Raw genomic sequence first — 16,906 nt, forward strand, 5'->3', positions numbered from 1 at the left:
CCTGAAAGTCACAGTCAGAAAAAGATCACAGTATAGATGACCGTATATATCACAGCCATGTCAGTATTACAAGACCCAAGTTTATATGTCCTAATGCAGATCAGAAATCTTTTCACTGATTTCTATGGAATATTAAACTCAGTACGTTCTTCCCCAACCTCGCCTGCATTAGCTTGCACTCCCTCTTTCCCCCCAGCTGCCAGTAGCTTGCTCCTCCCTGTCCCTCCAGGTAAATCTTTTGAAGATTCTCTGGTCTTCTGCTCCTTGCCATAGCAAAACCACTGAGAGGAAGCTGCCAGTGGTTCTGCTACCGATGTCAGCAGCATGTCTGCTCCCTAAAGCAAGAAGTAGAGAAGGAGACAGGGTAAGTCTAAATCAACAGTCCTACTTTGCGCTTCTGATAGCATTAAGTTTAAGCTAACATGAGAAATTAATTAATAAACATCAACCCACCACAAGATTGAACTTGTCCACTAAATAAGATATGGAGTTCAAAATGAGTGCACCCACATCACGCTCCACGGGAATGTGTCTCATGGAATTGCTTAGGAGGAAAACGATGTCCTAGAAATAAGTATAACTGAGGAAGCAAGAAGACTGAGTGTTTGGTTTTCATATCTGCAGAGCTCTTGACTTTATATATTTGTGAGACAATGGCTAAGTTTTTATTCTATTTCTCGTTGGTTGTCTAGAATGAAAAGCTTGTTTTTCTTTATTCAATCATACCTAAACACTTTGAATGTGGCTTTGATCAAGGTCGGTTGTTAGCAATAGTTAGCATACACGTGCATACTAGAGCTGTCTTTCATATGTTATAGACTGTTTTTTGTTCCTAATAATGGTACAAATGTTTCTAAAGTTGATATAATCTATTTATTTGGGGATCTTTTCTTCTAACTCTAATGATTTAGTTCACCTTCCCTTTTTATGAACCAGGCTGTTGATCCGGCTGGCAACTTTTCTTTTCCTTCTTTTGAACTACAGCCAAGTCTCCACGGCGAGGGTAATGAATAGCTTCCTACTTAATGAAACTGTAGATGAGCTAAAATGAATTGTTTGCTTTTCAAGTTTTTGAAGTGCAACAAGCATCTAGAAATGTTTCCTGGTCACACCCTTGGGAAAGTTGGTGGGAAGGCGACATACAATCACCTGAGGAATTGAAAAGAGCCAGCGAAGTCTAAACTGGTCTTGAAATGATTCTCAATGTAGATAACCCACAGCGGAATAATGGAGAGATGGCTGTAGTTCTCTCTTGAGTGCTTTGGTTTGTTTCAAAATGTAAGATTATCCTTTTTTTGTTTTTTTGGCATGAATAATTGAATGATTTTATTTTAAAACTTAAACAGCTTTGCTCCACTTTTTCCTGCTGTCAAGATGAACAACACTGGCTGAATTTCCTCTTTTGAACTTTTATCTTTTTTTTCTACATAATTCCTGTTTGCTTATATTTATCTATTAAACGACAGGTACCTTTTTAAAAAATATTCATGCACAGAGTTTTTTTTCCATTTCTCTTTTGGTATTTAGTGTGTAAATAAAAATATCTTTTTTATCTTACTGTGTTGCCCCCAAAATAAGGCATAGCTGGACAATCAGCTCTATGCGTCTTTTGGAGCAAAAATTAATATAAAACCAGGTATTATATTATATTATAGATCCTGTCTTATATGATATAAGACTGGGTCTTATGTTATATTATATTATATTATATTATATCATATTATATTATACCCAGTCTTATATTATTTAAGACCCGGTATTATATTATATTGTATTATATTATATTATACTGGCTCTTATATTTTATTTTACTATAGTATAATATAATATTACTTATATTACATTATATTTTATTATAAGACTGGGTATAATATAATATAATACCTGGCATTATATTATATTATATAAGACCAGGTATTATATTATATTATGTTATATAAGACCCGGTCTTATATTATAATAAAATAAGACCAGGTCTTATATTAATTTTTGCTTCAAAAGACTTATTAAAGCTGATTGTCTGGCTAGGTTTTATTTTCGGGGAAACTTGGTAAGTATAGACATAAGGTTATGTGGAGTCTTAAAGCATCTACAAGATAACTAGCCATAAAAATTATATTTATATTTTTCCTCTGATGTACAACACAACTATTCTTTATTGTTTACAAAATTACATATTAAAGAAATGGAAATAAACTGTGTACTAGAAGAATTTTAATATCTCAAAAGACAATTGAAGAATCTACCTCTAATGGAATTCTGTTAAAAATAATCAGGAAATTGATTTACTTTAGGGAAGTGGTAAACTTTATAGCATTAGTTAGTAGTGAATGTTTATCAACAGAACAAAAAAATCATGACCTATGGTAGGTTTGAGCATTCCATATTTAGTTCCTAGTAAACTGCACAAGGTTGAGAGGGATATTCTTATTGCCACAGTAGTAATATTAAAGTGACTGACCAGAGTCAATTATACCATAAATGAAAAAAAGAACCTTTCCCTTTTATTTAGTGCTAAGTGGAGGTCTCATTTAACAGAGCAGGTAGTAGAGTGTGCAGCAAGGATATTGGCAGAAAACAACAAGTTTTTCATCCTTTTCCCACTCCAGAGTTGATTAAGAGATTATCTTACCAAAGGAAGAGAATAGATAATTTACCCCGTCCTGAAACCCCAAAATTATTTTCCAATATTTACCAAGTTGCAGTATTTTGAGTATCACCTTAAAGATCTGTGCATTTCTATTTTTTATTTAGTCAATTTCTCCTATTATTTAGTCAAAATTTTTGAAATCATTATAGTTTTTCTTAAATAAATGTTTTTAATATGAAATTTTATATCATACGGTTTAGTATAATTATACATTTTAATACATAAATGAATACCATGAAAATTTATGAATTCTACATATGTTCGACCTAAAATCCTCTTGCATTTACCAGTAGTACATAAGTGTCATTTAGTGAGACATGGATTTCTGCTAACAGTGAGGATCCTGGTTTCTTAAGGTAGATGTTTCCTCTTCTTTTGTGCCATCTAGTTAAAGCAAGTAATTGTTGAGTTTAATATGCAAACCTATGTTTAATGAGGCTTAACTAGAAATGTTTTGACTAAGACTGGTGACAATGACAAAACTTTGTTATTAAAAGACCCCCAAATGTATGTAATTCAAGAAATTGAGATTCAGCATGACTAATAAAGGTTTTTAGGACATCTCCTGAGAGAAGCTCTTTAATAATATATATGTGTCTTGCTCTATCTGGAACATGGATGAATTTTCTGTATTCTTAACATATGTCCTACCCATTAGTTTCTGATATCTTTGAAAGTAATTGTCAGAAAGTATAACAATGCAGATAGAATCTTGGAAACTATGTTTAGCCAAGGTGAATATGGAAAGTTTACTAGCCTTTCTATGCCCATGATTTCTATGACAGCTAACACATTATAAGTGTTTTCCTGCTCCACCATCAGATTAACTGATAAGGCCTTTTAATAACGTCATTTTTTTATCACTTGCAATTTAAACCAAAGACTGCTTATTGGAAGTAAACAGTTTTCATGAGTATTATAACTCTTTTCTTCCAGAACTTGAAGAATCCAGGCAGAAATGCCCACCTTGCTGGTATAAATTTGCTAACCTGTGTTTAATTTGGGACTGCTGTAAACCATGGTTAAAGGTGAAACATCTCGTCAACTTGGTCGTGATGGACCCATTTGTTGACCTGGCCATCACCATCTGCATTGTTTTAAATACACTCTTCATGGCCATGGAACATTATCCCATGACGGAGCAGTTCAGCAGTGTGCTATCAGTCGGGAACCTGGTAAGGTTCACTGAGGGTTCCTCTTTCCATTGAAAGATTTCATGATTGCCTTAATGAATTTCCCATATGACTCTCATATTAAATATGAATTAAGTGACCATGTATATCTGGACAGCAAAAGTTTAGAATTCCTTTTTTAATGACCAAAATGTATTGCTATAGTTAAGCCATGGAAAAGATTCAAAGATTTTATGTACAACTTGAGTTACAATTAATTTAAATTGTCCATTCATTAGAAAGATGATTATGAATTATGAAGGACATTAGTTTATGAGAACAAAATCCTGACCTATTTCTCATGTATTTAGAATAGATTTTCTTAGAACATGTATATGTTTGCCAAACAAATTATAAAATATGCCAAGTGAGATAAGTTTGAAATATAATTTGTAAATACCTGAAGATGGATTATTTGGGAAGGAAACATCATATAGTGGTTATTATTTCTTTTTAAATTTCTCCTGTAAATTTGGGAATTTATAAATGATGATTTTGGCATGCATTTTCATTTAAAAATTTGTATTAACATTCACTGGATACATGGTAGAGTGATAGAAATTAAAGTAAAGGGGTTTTACACAAACAATGTCAATAATTTCACACAACAAAAATATATTGCTACTAATATAAGATGCTTATTAAGTTCTCATGTGCCTCCCAACTTGATATATGAACATATAAACAGGTTGTATATAAGTAGTAAGTAATATATTCTAAAGTATAATACATAATATTTTTAGGCTCTGAAATAGCCACTATTTTTTAATTATGTTCCAGATAGGTCTTGATTGATACAATGATAAAGTTAATATATACTGACCACTTATTTTGTACTAGGCACAGTACAAAATGGTTTACCTGAAATCCCTTTTCTGGGTTCCCACAAAGTTAGTCCTAAGATAGATACTATGATTGTCTGCATTCTACAACTGGGAAACTACCAATGAGAAATTGACAGAACAGTGGAAGATCAGAACACTCTATCAGAGACTATGAAAGCTATTTGAGAGACTACTGTAAACTATGGTAAAAAAATCACAGAACTTTAGAGTAGAAAAGGACAAGTAACATTACCTAGTCTAAATTTTCACCCATAAGGAATATCTTCAACATTATCTCTTAAATGTGAGCAAGGGAAGCTTTATGGAGGTGAGTATTAGGAAACAACCCAAATGGGCTTAAGCATAAATAGAGTTCATTACTTCAAGTAACTGAAATCCTTACAGACACAGCTCCAGGTTTTAACCTTGCTAAATTCAGGTTATCAGTCAATGTCACTGGAAGTCAGCTTCTTGCCCTATGTCTTCCCAAAATGTTTCCTTCATCTCTGGCTGGGTATTCTCTGGCTGGGTATTCTAAAAGCTCTACCTACTTTTATCCTAACAACAGAGTGCCCTGAATGAAATAATTGTACTACCTAACTCACAGCTTTAACAGAGAACGAAGAATTAAATATCATTGTCCTGTTTGGACAATGACCATAGGTTAGCATGCCTTATTTGGCAAAACAAGAATCCTGTCTGATCACTGGAGACAGAGTACATGAGTAAAACTATGAAGAAAAAAATTATGTCTGCTATTACCAGAAGAAGAGAGAGTGGTTGGTGGAAAGATATGAACAACAAATGGACAATTCAAAGAGGGATTTATCTTATGTGTTAAGGAAGGTAAGATTTATATTTGAGGTAAATCATAGAGTAGTAAAATATATATAAACAGGATACACATTCCTCTCAAGTGCATATGGAATATTCCCCAGTATAAGCTTTATGTTAGGTTATAAAACAAGCCTCAATAAACTTAAAAAAATTGAAATCATATAAAGTACTATTTCTGACAAAAATAGAATGAAATTAGAAATCAATAACAAGAATAAATTTGGAAAATTTACAAACATGTGAAAATTAAAAAAAAAACATACTCTTAAATAATCAATGAGTTAAAGAAGAAATCACAAGAGAAGTTAGAAAATACTTTTGAGATGAATGAAAATGAAACACACCAAATGGAAATATATGGTATAGGGTTAAAACAATGCTTAGAGGGAAACTTACACAGTAAATGCTCATAGTAAAAAAAAAAAGAAGAAGAAATATCTCAAACCCATAGTCTGTCATTCCCTCCTTAATAAACTAGAAAAAGAAGAGCAAACTAAACCCTAAGCTAGTAGAAGAAAGGAAATAAAGAATAGAGTGAAAATGAATGAAATAGAGAATAAGAAAATAATAGAGAAAATCAACAAACTCAAAAGTTGACTTTTAAAAAGATCAGTAGAAATGACAAATGTTTAGCTAGACTTAAAAAACAAAGACTCAAATTAATAAAATGAGGAATGAAGAATGAAGAGTGGACATCACTATAGACCTTACAGAAATTACTACTTATACAATATACTCATAAGAAATACTATAAACAATGGTATGTCAACACATTAGATAACGTAGGTGAAATGGAAAAATTTCTAGAAAGTAACAAACTAAAAAAACTACTAAAACTGACTCAAGAAGAAACTGAAAATCTGAAAAAGATCTATAAGTAAAAATTGAATTAGTAATCAATAAATGTTTCCACAAAGGAAAGCCTAGGCCAAAGAAAAGCCTAGACCAAGAATAGTGTCCCTGGTTGATTCTAACAAATGTTTAAGTAATTGACACCGATCCTTCACAAACTGTTCCAAAAAAAACAAAAACAAACAACAACAACAACAACAAAAAAAACAGAAGAGAAAACTTCCCTGCAGAGTTTGGAATTTGAAGCTAACCAAGATAGAGAAATTGGACAAACACTTATGGCTTCCCTTTGAAACCTATATGCACTACACTATAGGAGTGAAAACTATGTCAGAGAACTAGAAGTTCCAGCTCGAACAAAGAGCAAACCAAAGTAGCCTTGTCCTATCTGATTAAGTATAAAACCAAGCTACTATAAGTTCCAGGTGGACAACATATAATTTAACTGTTTGCTAGGACAAAAATTAATATTCTTCAGAGGAAAATAATTGAATCAAAATTCTCTACAATACATCACCCACATCACATGAAAAATTATGTGACATGTGAAGAAGTAGGAAAATGTGACTTGTAATTGAGGAAAAAAGCATTCAATATGAGTAGATTCCGCAATGACTGAATTGCAAGAATTAATATAAAAGGACTTCAGAAGAGCTATTATAAATGTTTAACAATGTGAAAGAAAATATGGTCATAAATAATAACCAGATAGAGAATATGAGCAGGAAATAAATGAAAACTATGAAAAAAGTTATCTAGGTATTTTAGAATTGAAATGTACAGATTCTAAAATGAAAAAAAAATCATTGGATGGGTTTATAAAAAAATTGAATATGTCAGAAGAAAGGGTTGTTAAACTTGAAGCAAATCAATAGAAATTATCCAATTTGAACAGCAGAAAAAAATGTCAGGGAAAAGCGAGCTGGGAGATAAGAATGTCCCCCAATGTGAACTTTTTGCTTTGAGTACTGCAGCAAACTATCACATAATGCACAAAAATGTGTTTGGGGTCAATTTTTCTTAAAAGTAACTAAAAACAAATCTTTTTCTTGAGTATGATTTTGTTTTCAAAATGTTTGGAAATAAACCACTTGAGGAATATAAAACGAAACCAAACAAAACTGAAAGGAAAAATGAACTGAGTCTCATTAATCTGCAGAATAATATCAAGTGTATAAGGGAGACCCAGAAGGAGGAAAGAGAATGGAAAAAAACACAAATATTTGAAGAAGCATTGGCCAAAAAAGCTTCTCAAAATTGGTGAAAAATGTTAACATAGACACCTTAATATTAAATTATAGAACTTGAATGAACATCAGCAGGGATAAATATAAACTACACTACACTGGGCACATGTTGGTCAAGTGACTGAAAACAAAAGAAACTTTGGAACAGCCAGAAGAAAAATACTTAAAAAGTCACATGCCACATAATGATGTTTTAGTTAACTACGGACCACATATATGACCTATAAGGAAGTGCCATAAGTTATGGAGCCGAAACATTCCTATTGCTTAGTGATATCATAGCCATCATAAGGTCGAAGCACATTGTATTACACAAATGCTTATCATTGTGTTACAATTGCCTACACTATTCAGTACGATAATATGCTGTACAGGTTTGTAGCCTAGGAACTATAGGGGAACTGAATCTATTACCCCCAAATATATCTCTTTGTCATAAGGATTATTTTCATCTGGCTAATTTTAAGAAACAGCAGACATGGGCTCTGTAAACCAAGTAGAAGTCCCCTTAGTAAAGGGCATTTACATTTGTAAGGGTGTCTCCCTTGCTGTATACTAAGAAGAGGGGGATGACATTATCTCCATAAATTTTTATCAATGCAGAAGACAAAGACTTAAATTTGTATGACAAACTTACTCTGTGCTTTCCCATAACTGACTGCCCCCACCCCCAAATCTTTTGTCTCTAGCTAGAGATGGTATTTAAGGTAGTGATTTCCGCCATTGCTTAGTTTTCCTGAGTCTCTCCCATGTATACATGTTATTGAACTTTTGTTTCTTTTTCTCCTTCTAATCTGTCTTTTTATTACAGGGATGTCTAGTCCAGAACCCAGAAGGGTAAAGGAAAAATTATGTTTCCTCCCCTAGAAAGCAATAGGTTATACCACACAGCCTGGGTGTGTAGTAGGCTGTACCACTAGGTTTGTGTAAGTGCACTCTAGCAGGATCGCACCGCAGTGAAATTGCCTAAGGATGCATTTCTCAGAATGTATCCCGTTGTTAAGCGGCACATAACTGTAATATACAATGGACTAACATCTAATCAGAAACAACTCAGACCACAAAAAGTGGCCTAATGAAAGAAAGAAAAAGAGGAAAAAATTAACCCATTATTCTACAGTGAAAATATCCATCAAAAGTTAATGTGAATTAACTTATTAACTATAATGTGAATAAAGAATTGTAATATTAAAAAAAAAAAAAACTGAGAGAACTTGTTGCACCAGAATTATGCTACAAGAAACGCTAAAGAAAGTTCTCCAGGCTGAAGGGGACTATCTTATCAGATGGAAATTTGAATCTGAGAATGATGGTCACTAGAAATGAATAAATGTGGGTAAATAGAAAAGACTTCTTTTCTTGTCTTAATTTCTTTAAAAGATTACTGTTTAAAGCAAGTGTTTACAGCATACATAAATGTAAATATATATGAAAAGATTTAGCACACTTGACTGGGGTGGCAAAGAGTTCTTGGAAAAAGACCAATAATGCTATACATTATTTAAATATCCATAGAATATTCAAATAATGGAATTCTACTAAACAATAAAAGGAGAATAAACTGGTAATACATGCATGGGTGAATTTCAACTTGAAGTACTCAAGAGCTATTTGGAAAAGTCAGTAAGACTCTTGGGTTTTTGAGTTGGCCACCGAGGTATAGAGTGATTCCATATACATGTACTGAGTTAGCGAGTATCACAAGAGAAACAGGGTTGTGCTGAGAAAGTGGTAAGGTGTATTTTGGACCTGTTGAATTTGAGATACCTGTGAGATAGTCATCCAATGTAGGTGTGAATGGCTAGGTGAATGTGTAGTTCTAGAATTTTGGAGGAATGCTTTAGTCAAAAAAGAAATCTAAAAACGAAACTGATTGTAAAAGGAAAATGAGAGCAACAAGGACAGAGAGACCTCTTAAGAAATCCGATTTTGAATAATTTGTCAAAGGAAGAAATGCAACTCAGAAGTATCCAGGGAGGTGTGAATCACTGATGCCAAGAACAGAAAATGTTTTAAGGAACAGAAAACAATGTGAAAAACTCCTAAAAAGGCAATCAAGATCACTACTAAAACTTACAATTGAATTTAGCAAGTGAGATGTTGGATATGCTGTGAAATTCATTTAAGCAGTTTATGTTGACTGGTACGTTGTGGAGTAAAGAAAGAAAATGGAGAATCAAAAATGCTGTTTTGCATGCCTAAGATAATTAACTTTTTTTTTTTTTTTTTTTGCATTCTTAGCATCTGTAGGGCTAGTGGTGACCATGTTTATGACAGCCTATATGAAGCACGAGCCTTCCCTGTAGGGTCATGGGCGGGGGAACCAACTATGAGACAGTCCTTTGTGAGTTTTTGGAAAGCTAGAAAGATCAGAGGCAGAGACAAGCAGTTGACCACAATGATTTAGCTGAGTCTTTCATGTAAGAATACAAAACTAAGAATATTACCTTATTATCTTACTTCATGTAACTTTTCATCACTTGATAAATCTTAAGTATAGTAAACAAATATTGATTTGAATACAAACAATTTGAGGGTATAATTTGCCTGACCTAAACCAATTTTTAAAATTCAGATTTGTGAGAGTAAATAAATTGCTCAATAATTTTGTTTTCAAGAGTATTCACTGATATAATAAACATTTCTCATTTAGGTCTTTACTGGGATCTTCACGGCAGAAATGTTTCTCAAGATAATTGCAATGGATCCCTATTATTACTTTCAAGAAGGCTGGAATATTTTTGATGGTTTCATCGTGAGCCTTAGTTTAATGGAACTTGGTCTGGCAAATGTGGAAGGATTGTCAGTTCTTCGATCATTTCGGCTGGTAAATTAATACTGAATATCCATAACATTTTTATAATCAATTTAATTAGTTTTCACTCTTTTCTAGCAAATGATTACAAGATTTCACATGGTTACAATATTATTTGAATACATTTTTAAAACAAACCAGACTGCCCACAAATTGATGGTAATTTCTTTGCATTATAGCTTTAATGGGTAGATAATTATATTGAAAAGAACAGCCAGCAGTTCTCTCCTTAGTAACTGAATGACGGTTTTCATTGGGAGGGAGAAAAGGAGAGTCATAGATAAACCCAAATCACAATTAAACAACACAGTATTCATCTCTCAGTTATGTGGGGTTTGTTTAATCACTGTGTTTCCCCGAAAATAAGATCTAGCTGGACAATCACCTCTAATGCGCCTTTTGAGCAAAAATTAATATAAGACATGGTATATATTATATTATATTATATTATATTATATTATATTATTATATTATATTATATAAAATGGTTTTATATCATAGTAAAATAAGACCTGGTTTTATATTAATTTTTGTTCCAAATGACGCATTAGAAATGATTGTCCGGCTAGGTCTTATTTTCGGGAAAACATGGTATGCATTTCGGCTTTGTTGGAACTTAGGATAGGCTCACCTTTTTATCAGGAGCTCAGGAAGAATAGAGTTGCCCACTTTGCCCCGATAGAAGCCAAGACTCAGGACCGTGTATAAAAGGGAGGACAGAGCTCCCCATACATCTGCTCCTTCAGCCAGATCAGGAAATCTCCAAATTCATTCTCTGAGAAGAGTTACCTGTATTATGTTTGGTTAATTTTAAAGAAAGGGTCTTCATTTGATATTAATATTTTATAAGTGTTTGAATCTTTTACAATGGAAACAAAATATCATTTGATACATTTCCATTTAAAAAGTTTGATATGTTTTATTGGGTTGTGAATTTGTGTTAACTCTAACTTTCTGTGATTTATTTTCAAATAACAGGTTTTATTACAAAATTACTAAAGTAACGTACTTTAATGGTGACAAGTCCAAGATTTTGTTGTGAAATCTGATTAGAATTTCTCTAACCACTTCAAAGTTCAAATTGGAGTTGTGATCCTTAGAGCTGTGGTTCCCTTCCCTAGTCTTCACGGAGAGCTATGGATCTAATTTGAAGCTAGAAGAATATAAAAAATACAGAGCAAAAATTAGAAATGATTGTATAAAAGTAAATATGGGCACCGTCATTTAAAAAAATGTGTGGTAAATCTTTGTGATAATGTGATGCAGTTTAAGGAAATAGGAAGCATAATATCATTGGCATCTTGCTTTGTGTGTCAGGCTCTTTTGCCTTAATTATTCTCCGGGAATAAATTAAACATTTTGGTGCTTATATTCACCTCTTTGAGTCACTTAGATACCATTAAATAATGTGCTATGCTTGGCCTGACATTTATTGACGCATCAGAAATGAAATGCTGCTGCTATTTAACGTAAATGGTATTTTAGAGGTCTCTATGAGCAAAAAGAACCGATGAGTCAAGCACATCAGTGGAGAGCCATGTACATACTCTAATGAGTTCTTGATTAAGTCACTGAAAACATCAATGTTGACAAAAAGCAGCTTTTACTTAAGTCCAAGTACTTTTTCTTTGAAGTAGTACGCCTTTAAAACACAGCCTAATATTACAGCAAGCTAAAGAGGTAGTAAGATTAAAGCAATCTAAAGGCTTAAAGAAATTAGTTGGTTTTTCCCTTGTACCTCATATAAGTGTTAATTTTATCTGCATGTGTGCATTTCAGTATGATATTGCAAGTACACTGAAAAACATGTCCACTTTGGGATTTTAAATAATGAGAGCCTCTACTTTTCTGAAATAGTCTCAGCTAATTAATTGTCATTAATCTTAAATATCTCAGTTCCTTACAGAAAAAGAAAGAGTATTACATATGATTATGTAAGATTCTGGAAATTTTGTTGTATCTTATTCTTAAAATACAAATAAAAAAACTGTGTAAGTATTTATTTACAATATAGACTATTTTCAAAGGGAAACACCCCATGTATGAAGGAAACTAATGCATTTACTAGGTAATAATTCGACAGACAAATAGTCCGTCACCGTACAGTTGCAACACTGTAGATTTTCCTTGTAAATAATTCCATAGATTCTTTAGAAGGCAGGACAGTAACAGCCTTCTTGCTTTCATTCCCAGCTCCGAGTTTTCAAACTAGCGAAATCTTGGCCAACACTGAACATGCTGATTAAGATCATCGGCAATTCAGTGGGGGCTCTGGGTAACCTCACCTTGGTGTTGGCCATCATCGTCTTCATTTTTGCCGTGGTCGGCATGCAGCTGTTTGGTAAGAGCTACAAAGAATGTGTCTGCAAGATCTCCAATGACTGTGAGCTCCCACGCTGGCACATGCATGACTTCTTCCACTCCTTCCTGATTGTGTTCCGCGTGCTGTGTGGAGAGTGGATAGAGACCATGTGGGACTGCATGGAGGTCGCTGGCCAAACCATGTGCCTTACTGTCTTCATGATGGTCATGGTCATTGGGAACCTAGTGGTATGTAGCAAAAACATTTTCCGTTAAAGATAATGTAACCATATAAAAGTAGGTTCAACTGAGGAATGTTTTATATGTTTTTGTGGGGGGGGGGGGAAGGGTTGTATCAAAGCCATTTCCAATTCTCAATTATTCATGATTTTAGGAGACAGGTATAGTTCAGACTATTGAAATCCACCTAAACTCTTTAAAAATATTTTTAAGTTATTTATTTATTTTTTATTGAAATATAATTGATATATAACATAAACTCTTAAAATATCTTTTAAGCCAAAGTTGTTCTTTGTCAGTAATACAGCTTACTATTCCAGTGGAGAGGGTTCTTTTATCTTTCAGTTCCGTGCTACAGCATGGAAGACTTACTAAGAACAGTCACTCATTTATAAGTACTAACAGTAGGATCACTTGAAAATGTTTCGAATTTGAGTTTCCTGCAAATTGGAGTTAAAAAAACAATAGTGATCCTCTCAGTCCATTAAAAGCACATGGAGTTTTGAGTGCCTGGAAACTACAGTATGACCAAGTAACACTGAAAAAGAATCACTTATCGCATCTGGGTAAAATGACCCATACCCAGCATCTCTGAACTGAGTCCTGAATGCATGAGAAAGATGATAAGAACATATATAAGGCATAGTGATATTGGATTTATTCAAACAGGAGTCAAAACAGAAAGTATCTAATACTTGTGTGTCAAAATATGTGAAAATAAATTGCCATGTGTCAAGTTCACAAAATGGAAAAATTGCTTTACAATGGCAAGAATGGTCGGAAAGGTTTGTCAAGGAATTTGAACCTGAAATATCTTTAATTGAGATCTAAGATTTAACTTGGTAGGCAGAAAGGTAGACCATCCCAAAAAAGGAAACAGTGGACCGAGTGGTTGGGGAACAGAAGACAATAGACTCTGTGGGAGGGATTAGGCTCTTATACTTTAAATATAAAGCAGTTAGACTGAGTTACTTGATTAGGTCCCATTCCAGTGGAAAAGAACAAGGATTGTCATAAGCAATATTTTAAAGTATATACTTTATAAACTTAATTTCTGTTCACATAAAAGTGATTTCAAATTCCCCAAAGGAAGAAAAAAGGGAGGGGAATAAAGCCAAAAGATTATCATTTTATTTCTGATCATTCCCAGATTTCAGCCTCCTCAGTCTAGGTTAGATAATTTTGACCTATTCTTGAAGTAACAAGAAACGTAAACACTGTACGATCCAGAAATATGAACAGTGGCTCAAAACAACAAACGTTTATTATCTCATACTTTCTGTGGGTCTGAAATTTGGGCGCAGCTTAGCTGGGTGGTTCTAGCTCAGGAGGTTTCTGTAAGGTTGCTGTCAAGATGTTGGCTGGCGTCCCAGTTATCTTGACTGAGGCTGGAGGATCAGCTTTTAAGAAGACTCACTTTCATGCTTATTGGCAGGAAATCCCATTTCCTTTTGGCTGTTTGCATAGGGCCTCAGTTCCTTTCCACACAGACCTCTCTCTCCACAAGACTGTTAAGTATATCCATAATATGGTAGCTGGCTTCTTCCAGAGCAGGTGATACGAGAGAGAGCAAGGAAAAAGCCTTCTTTATAGTCTAACCTTGAAGTCACACACTGTCACGTCTGCCATAGTACATTCATTAGAAGCTAGTCACTAAGAGCTCACACTTTGGAAAGAAGGAATTAGGCTTTACTTTTGAAGGGAAGAGTATCAAATAATTTGTAGGTATATCTTAAAGCCACTACAATCCCCAGTACAACTTGCTTTCAGAAAGTGGTATACATTGGAAGAAAAGAAGAAAAAGCAGAGAACTGAGTTTTTTAATGATGACAATGAATGAATGGATCAGACTGTAACAGGGAATTCATAGTGGGGGTACTAGAAAGTAAATTTGAGGCCAGACTGTATAGAGTTTAATTTATAAAAAGACTGTGCATAACAAAATTGGAATTTTTTTTCTGTAGGCAATTCAAAGGTATAGGTGGCTTTTTATCAGGTAAATGACAGAGAGCAAATAGTTTGTTGGTCAAATTTATGTAGCAGGAAAATGCATAGTGGATTTAAAGAGAAAAAACTCATCATATCACATATGTTCTATTAGTTTACTGAAATAAGACATCTCTCTGATGTGTAATCACACAGAGGATTAAAACTGAAACGAGAATTTCAGGAAGTATCTGTTGCTATGGATGGTGACATTTAATATTAATTTGGATTGCTATATATACATACAAAGATATAGTCTGTAAAATCATTTCCATCTACTGGCATAAATTTAAAATCTGTACCTTTAAGAAAGAAATTAAAGGCGCTCTTTTTTTTTCTTATCAGTTTAAAAAAATTCCTTCTTTTATGATAGATTATTTCTGGAGTACCTAAGGTAGTAATATCTGTCACTTTTACCATGTTAAGGAAATGTGTTCATATCACAGTTGTTTAAATAAGACTGAATGAACTCGATGCACTGCCTCCTACAATTCTTTCTTCTCATCCTCACCAGAGAGGATGAAGTTCCCCAAAGACAAGCTGGCATTACCGCCTTTTAACACACATAAACTTCCACGTGGTGTTCTACCACAGGACATGTGAGCAGTTACTGCCTTGCCTGGTCCATGGGCAAGACAGTGAAGGTGCCACAGACTGCTCTTCCCCAGGCCAGGATTTTTTTTACAAGACATTCTTGGTTTCTTGACACTATGGCCAGAGATTTTTTTTATAGGTTCAAGGCAGGTGCTGCAGAAAGAGCATGTGACTCTTTGAAGATCACTACTTATAGAAGTAGCTGACGCTCTCTCCTCCCTCTCTAATTGAAGGTAGGACATGGGCACACAGGAGTGGTGTGACAGTTTTGGGTTCTCACAGATGCTGAATCAGGATGGATATATGTAATACAGTTCAATCTGGGACCCAAAATGGAAACTATGGTAAAAACTTTTATTCGAAGAGACTAACTGGGGGACATGTGAAAGTCGATTTCACTCAGTGAATTAACAGTCTGTCCATGAACACCTGTGAGACAGGATTCAGGGTTTCAGTCACTGATTGAGCTTGTTCAACTGTGTTCCCCTAAATTGCCATTGATCTCACCAACCACCTTTGTCAGCTGTTATGCAGATACCCTTTGGTAACAAAGGAAGTCTGGACAAAGAGATTAGCATGGATCACACAAACATTTCTAGGAAAATAAGGTAAATTGAAAGATGTATTGCAAAAGTCAGTTGGGTCATAATAACCTTTCTCAAGGGTTTACTGTGTTCCAGTAGCTGTGTGAGAGCCACATAGATTCTTTAATTGAATCCTAACAATTATCATGTAAGCTAAGCAGTAGGAAAATTATGTTTATTTTACAGAGGAGGAAACAGGTGCAAATTGGTTTTGCTACTTGTCTAGAGCCATGTGGTTAGTAATTGACAGAAACTTCAATTTTTACCCAGCACTCTAATTCTAATGAGAAAAAGGAGCAGGCCATTTAAGTATAATGAAAATGACATATTTAGAAATAGAGTACTTGCCCCAATGCTCAGAAGAAGAAATATAGATTGGATCTCACTCTGGGAGGATTGATGGATATATATCAAGAAAAATTTCCTAATACAACAAGGACAGTGCATTAATAAACCTTAAGCAATCAAATCCAGAAAACAATTATGGCACCAAAATTAAATTTTATTATGGATAAAACAAAATTTAGCAGTTATTGTTTTCTCTCTTTTATCTATTTTTATCCAAATAATAAAAGGCAAATTACAATAAAATAAACATTTATTGGTAAATTCTAGATGTAAAGGAGCTAGCCTTAGCATGAATACTTATCAGCCATGGTATAACAATTAAGAGATATATCAGTATAGACTCACAAAATTAGGTGCAGTCCTTATCGGATCGCATATGTTTTTACCTTTCTTACCACCTTTGGTCAGAATAACTTCTAACTGTTTATAGACAGAGGAGCTCTAAGCCTCAGTAGT

At 33.9% G+C, this 16,906-nt stretch overlaps 1 protein-coding gene across 4 annotated transcripts in view; it reads left to right on the forward strand.

Annotated features, from left to right (window-relative positions):
* Nucleotides 1–16,906, forward strand: part of LOC308499294 (sodium channel protein type 2 subunit alpha) — a 134,520-nt gene that overhangs the window by 79,385 nt on the left and 38,229 nt on the right. For all 4 annotated transcript variants that reach the window (XM_081052431.1, XM_081052434.1, XM_081052432.1 and 1 more), the window contains exons 14-16: nucleotides 3,587–3,825; nucleotides 10,236–10,409; nucleotides 12,591–12,947. In XM_081052431.1, coding sequence (XP_080908557.1) covers nucleotides 3,587–3,825; nucleotides 10,236–10,409; nucleotides 12,591–12,947 — 770 coding nt within the window. The remainder of the gene's footprint in view (nucleotides 1–3,586; nucleotides 3,826–10,235; nucleotides 10,410–12,590; nucleotides 12,948–16,906) is intronic.

Source organism: Rhinolophus hipposideros, assembly GCF_964194185.1.
Source record: "Rhinolophus hipposideros genome assembly, chromosome: 6".
Taxonomy (NCBI): Eukaryota; Metazoa; Chordata; class Mammalia; order Chiroptera; family Rhinolophidae; genus Rhinolophus; species Rhinolophus hipposideros.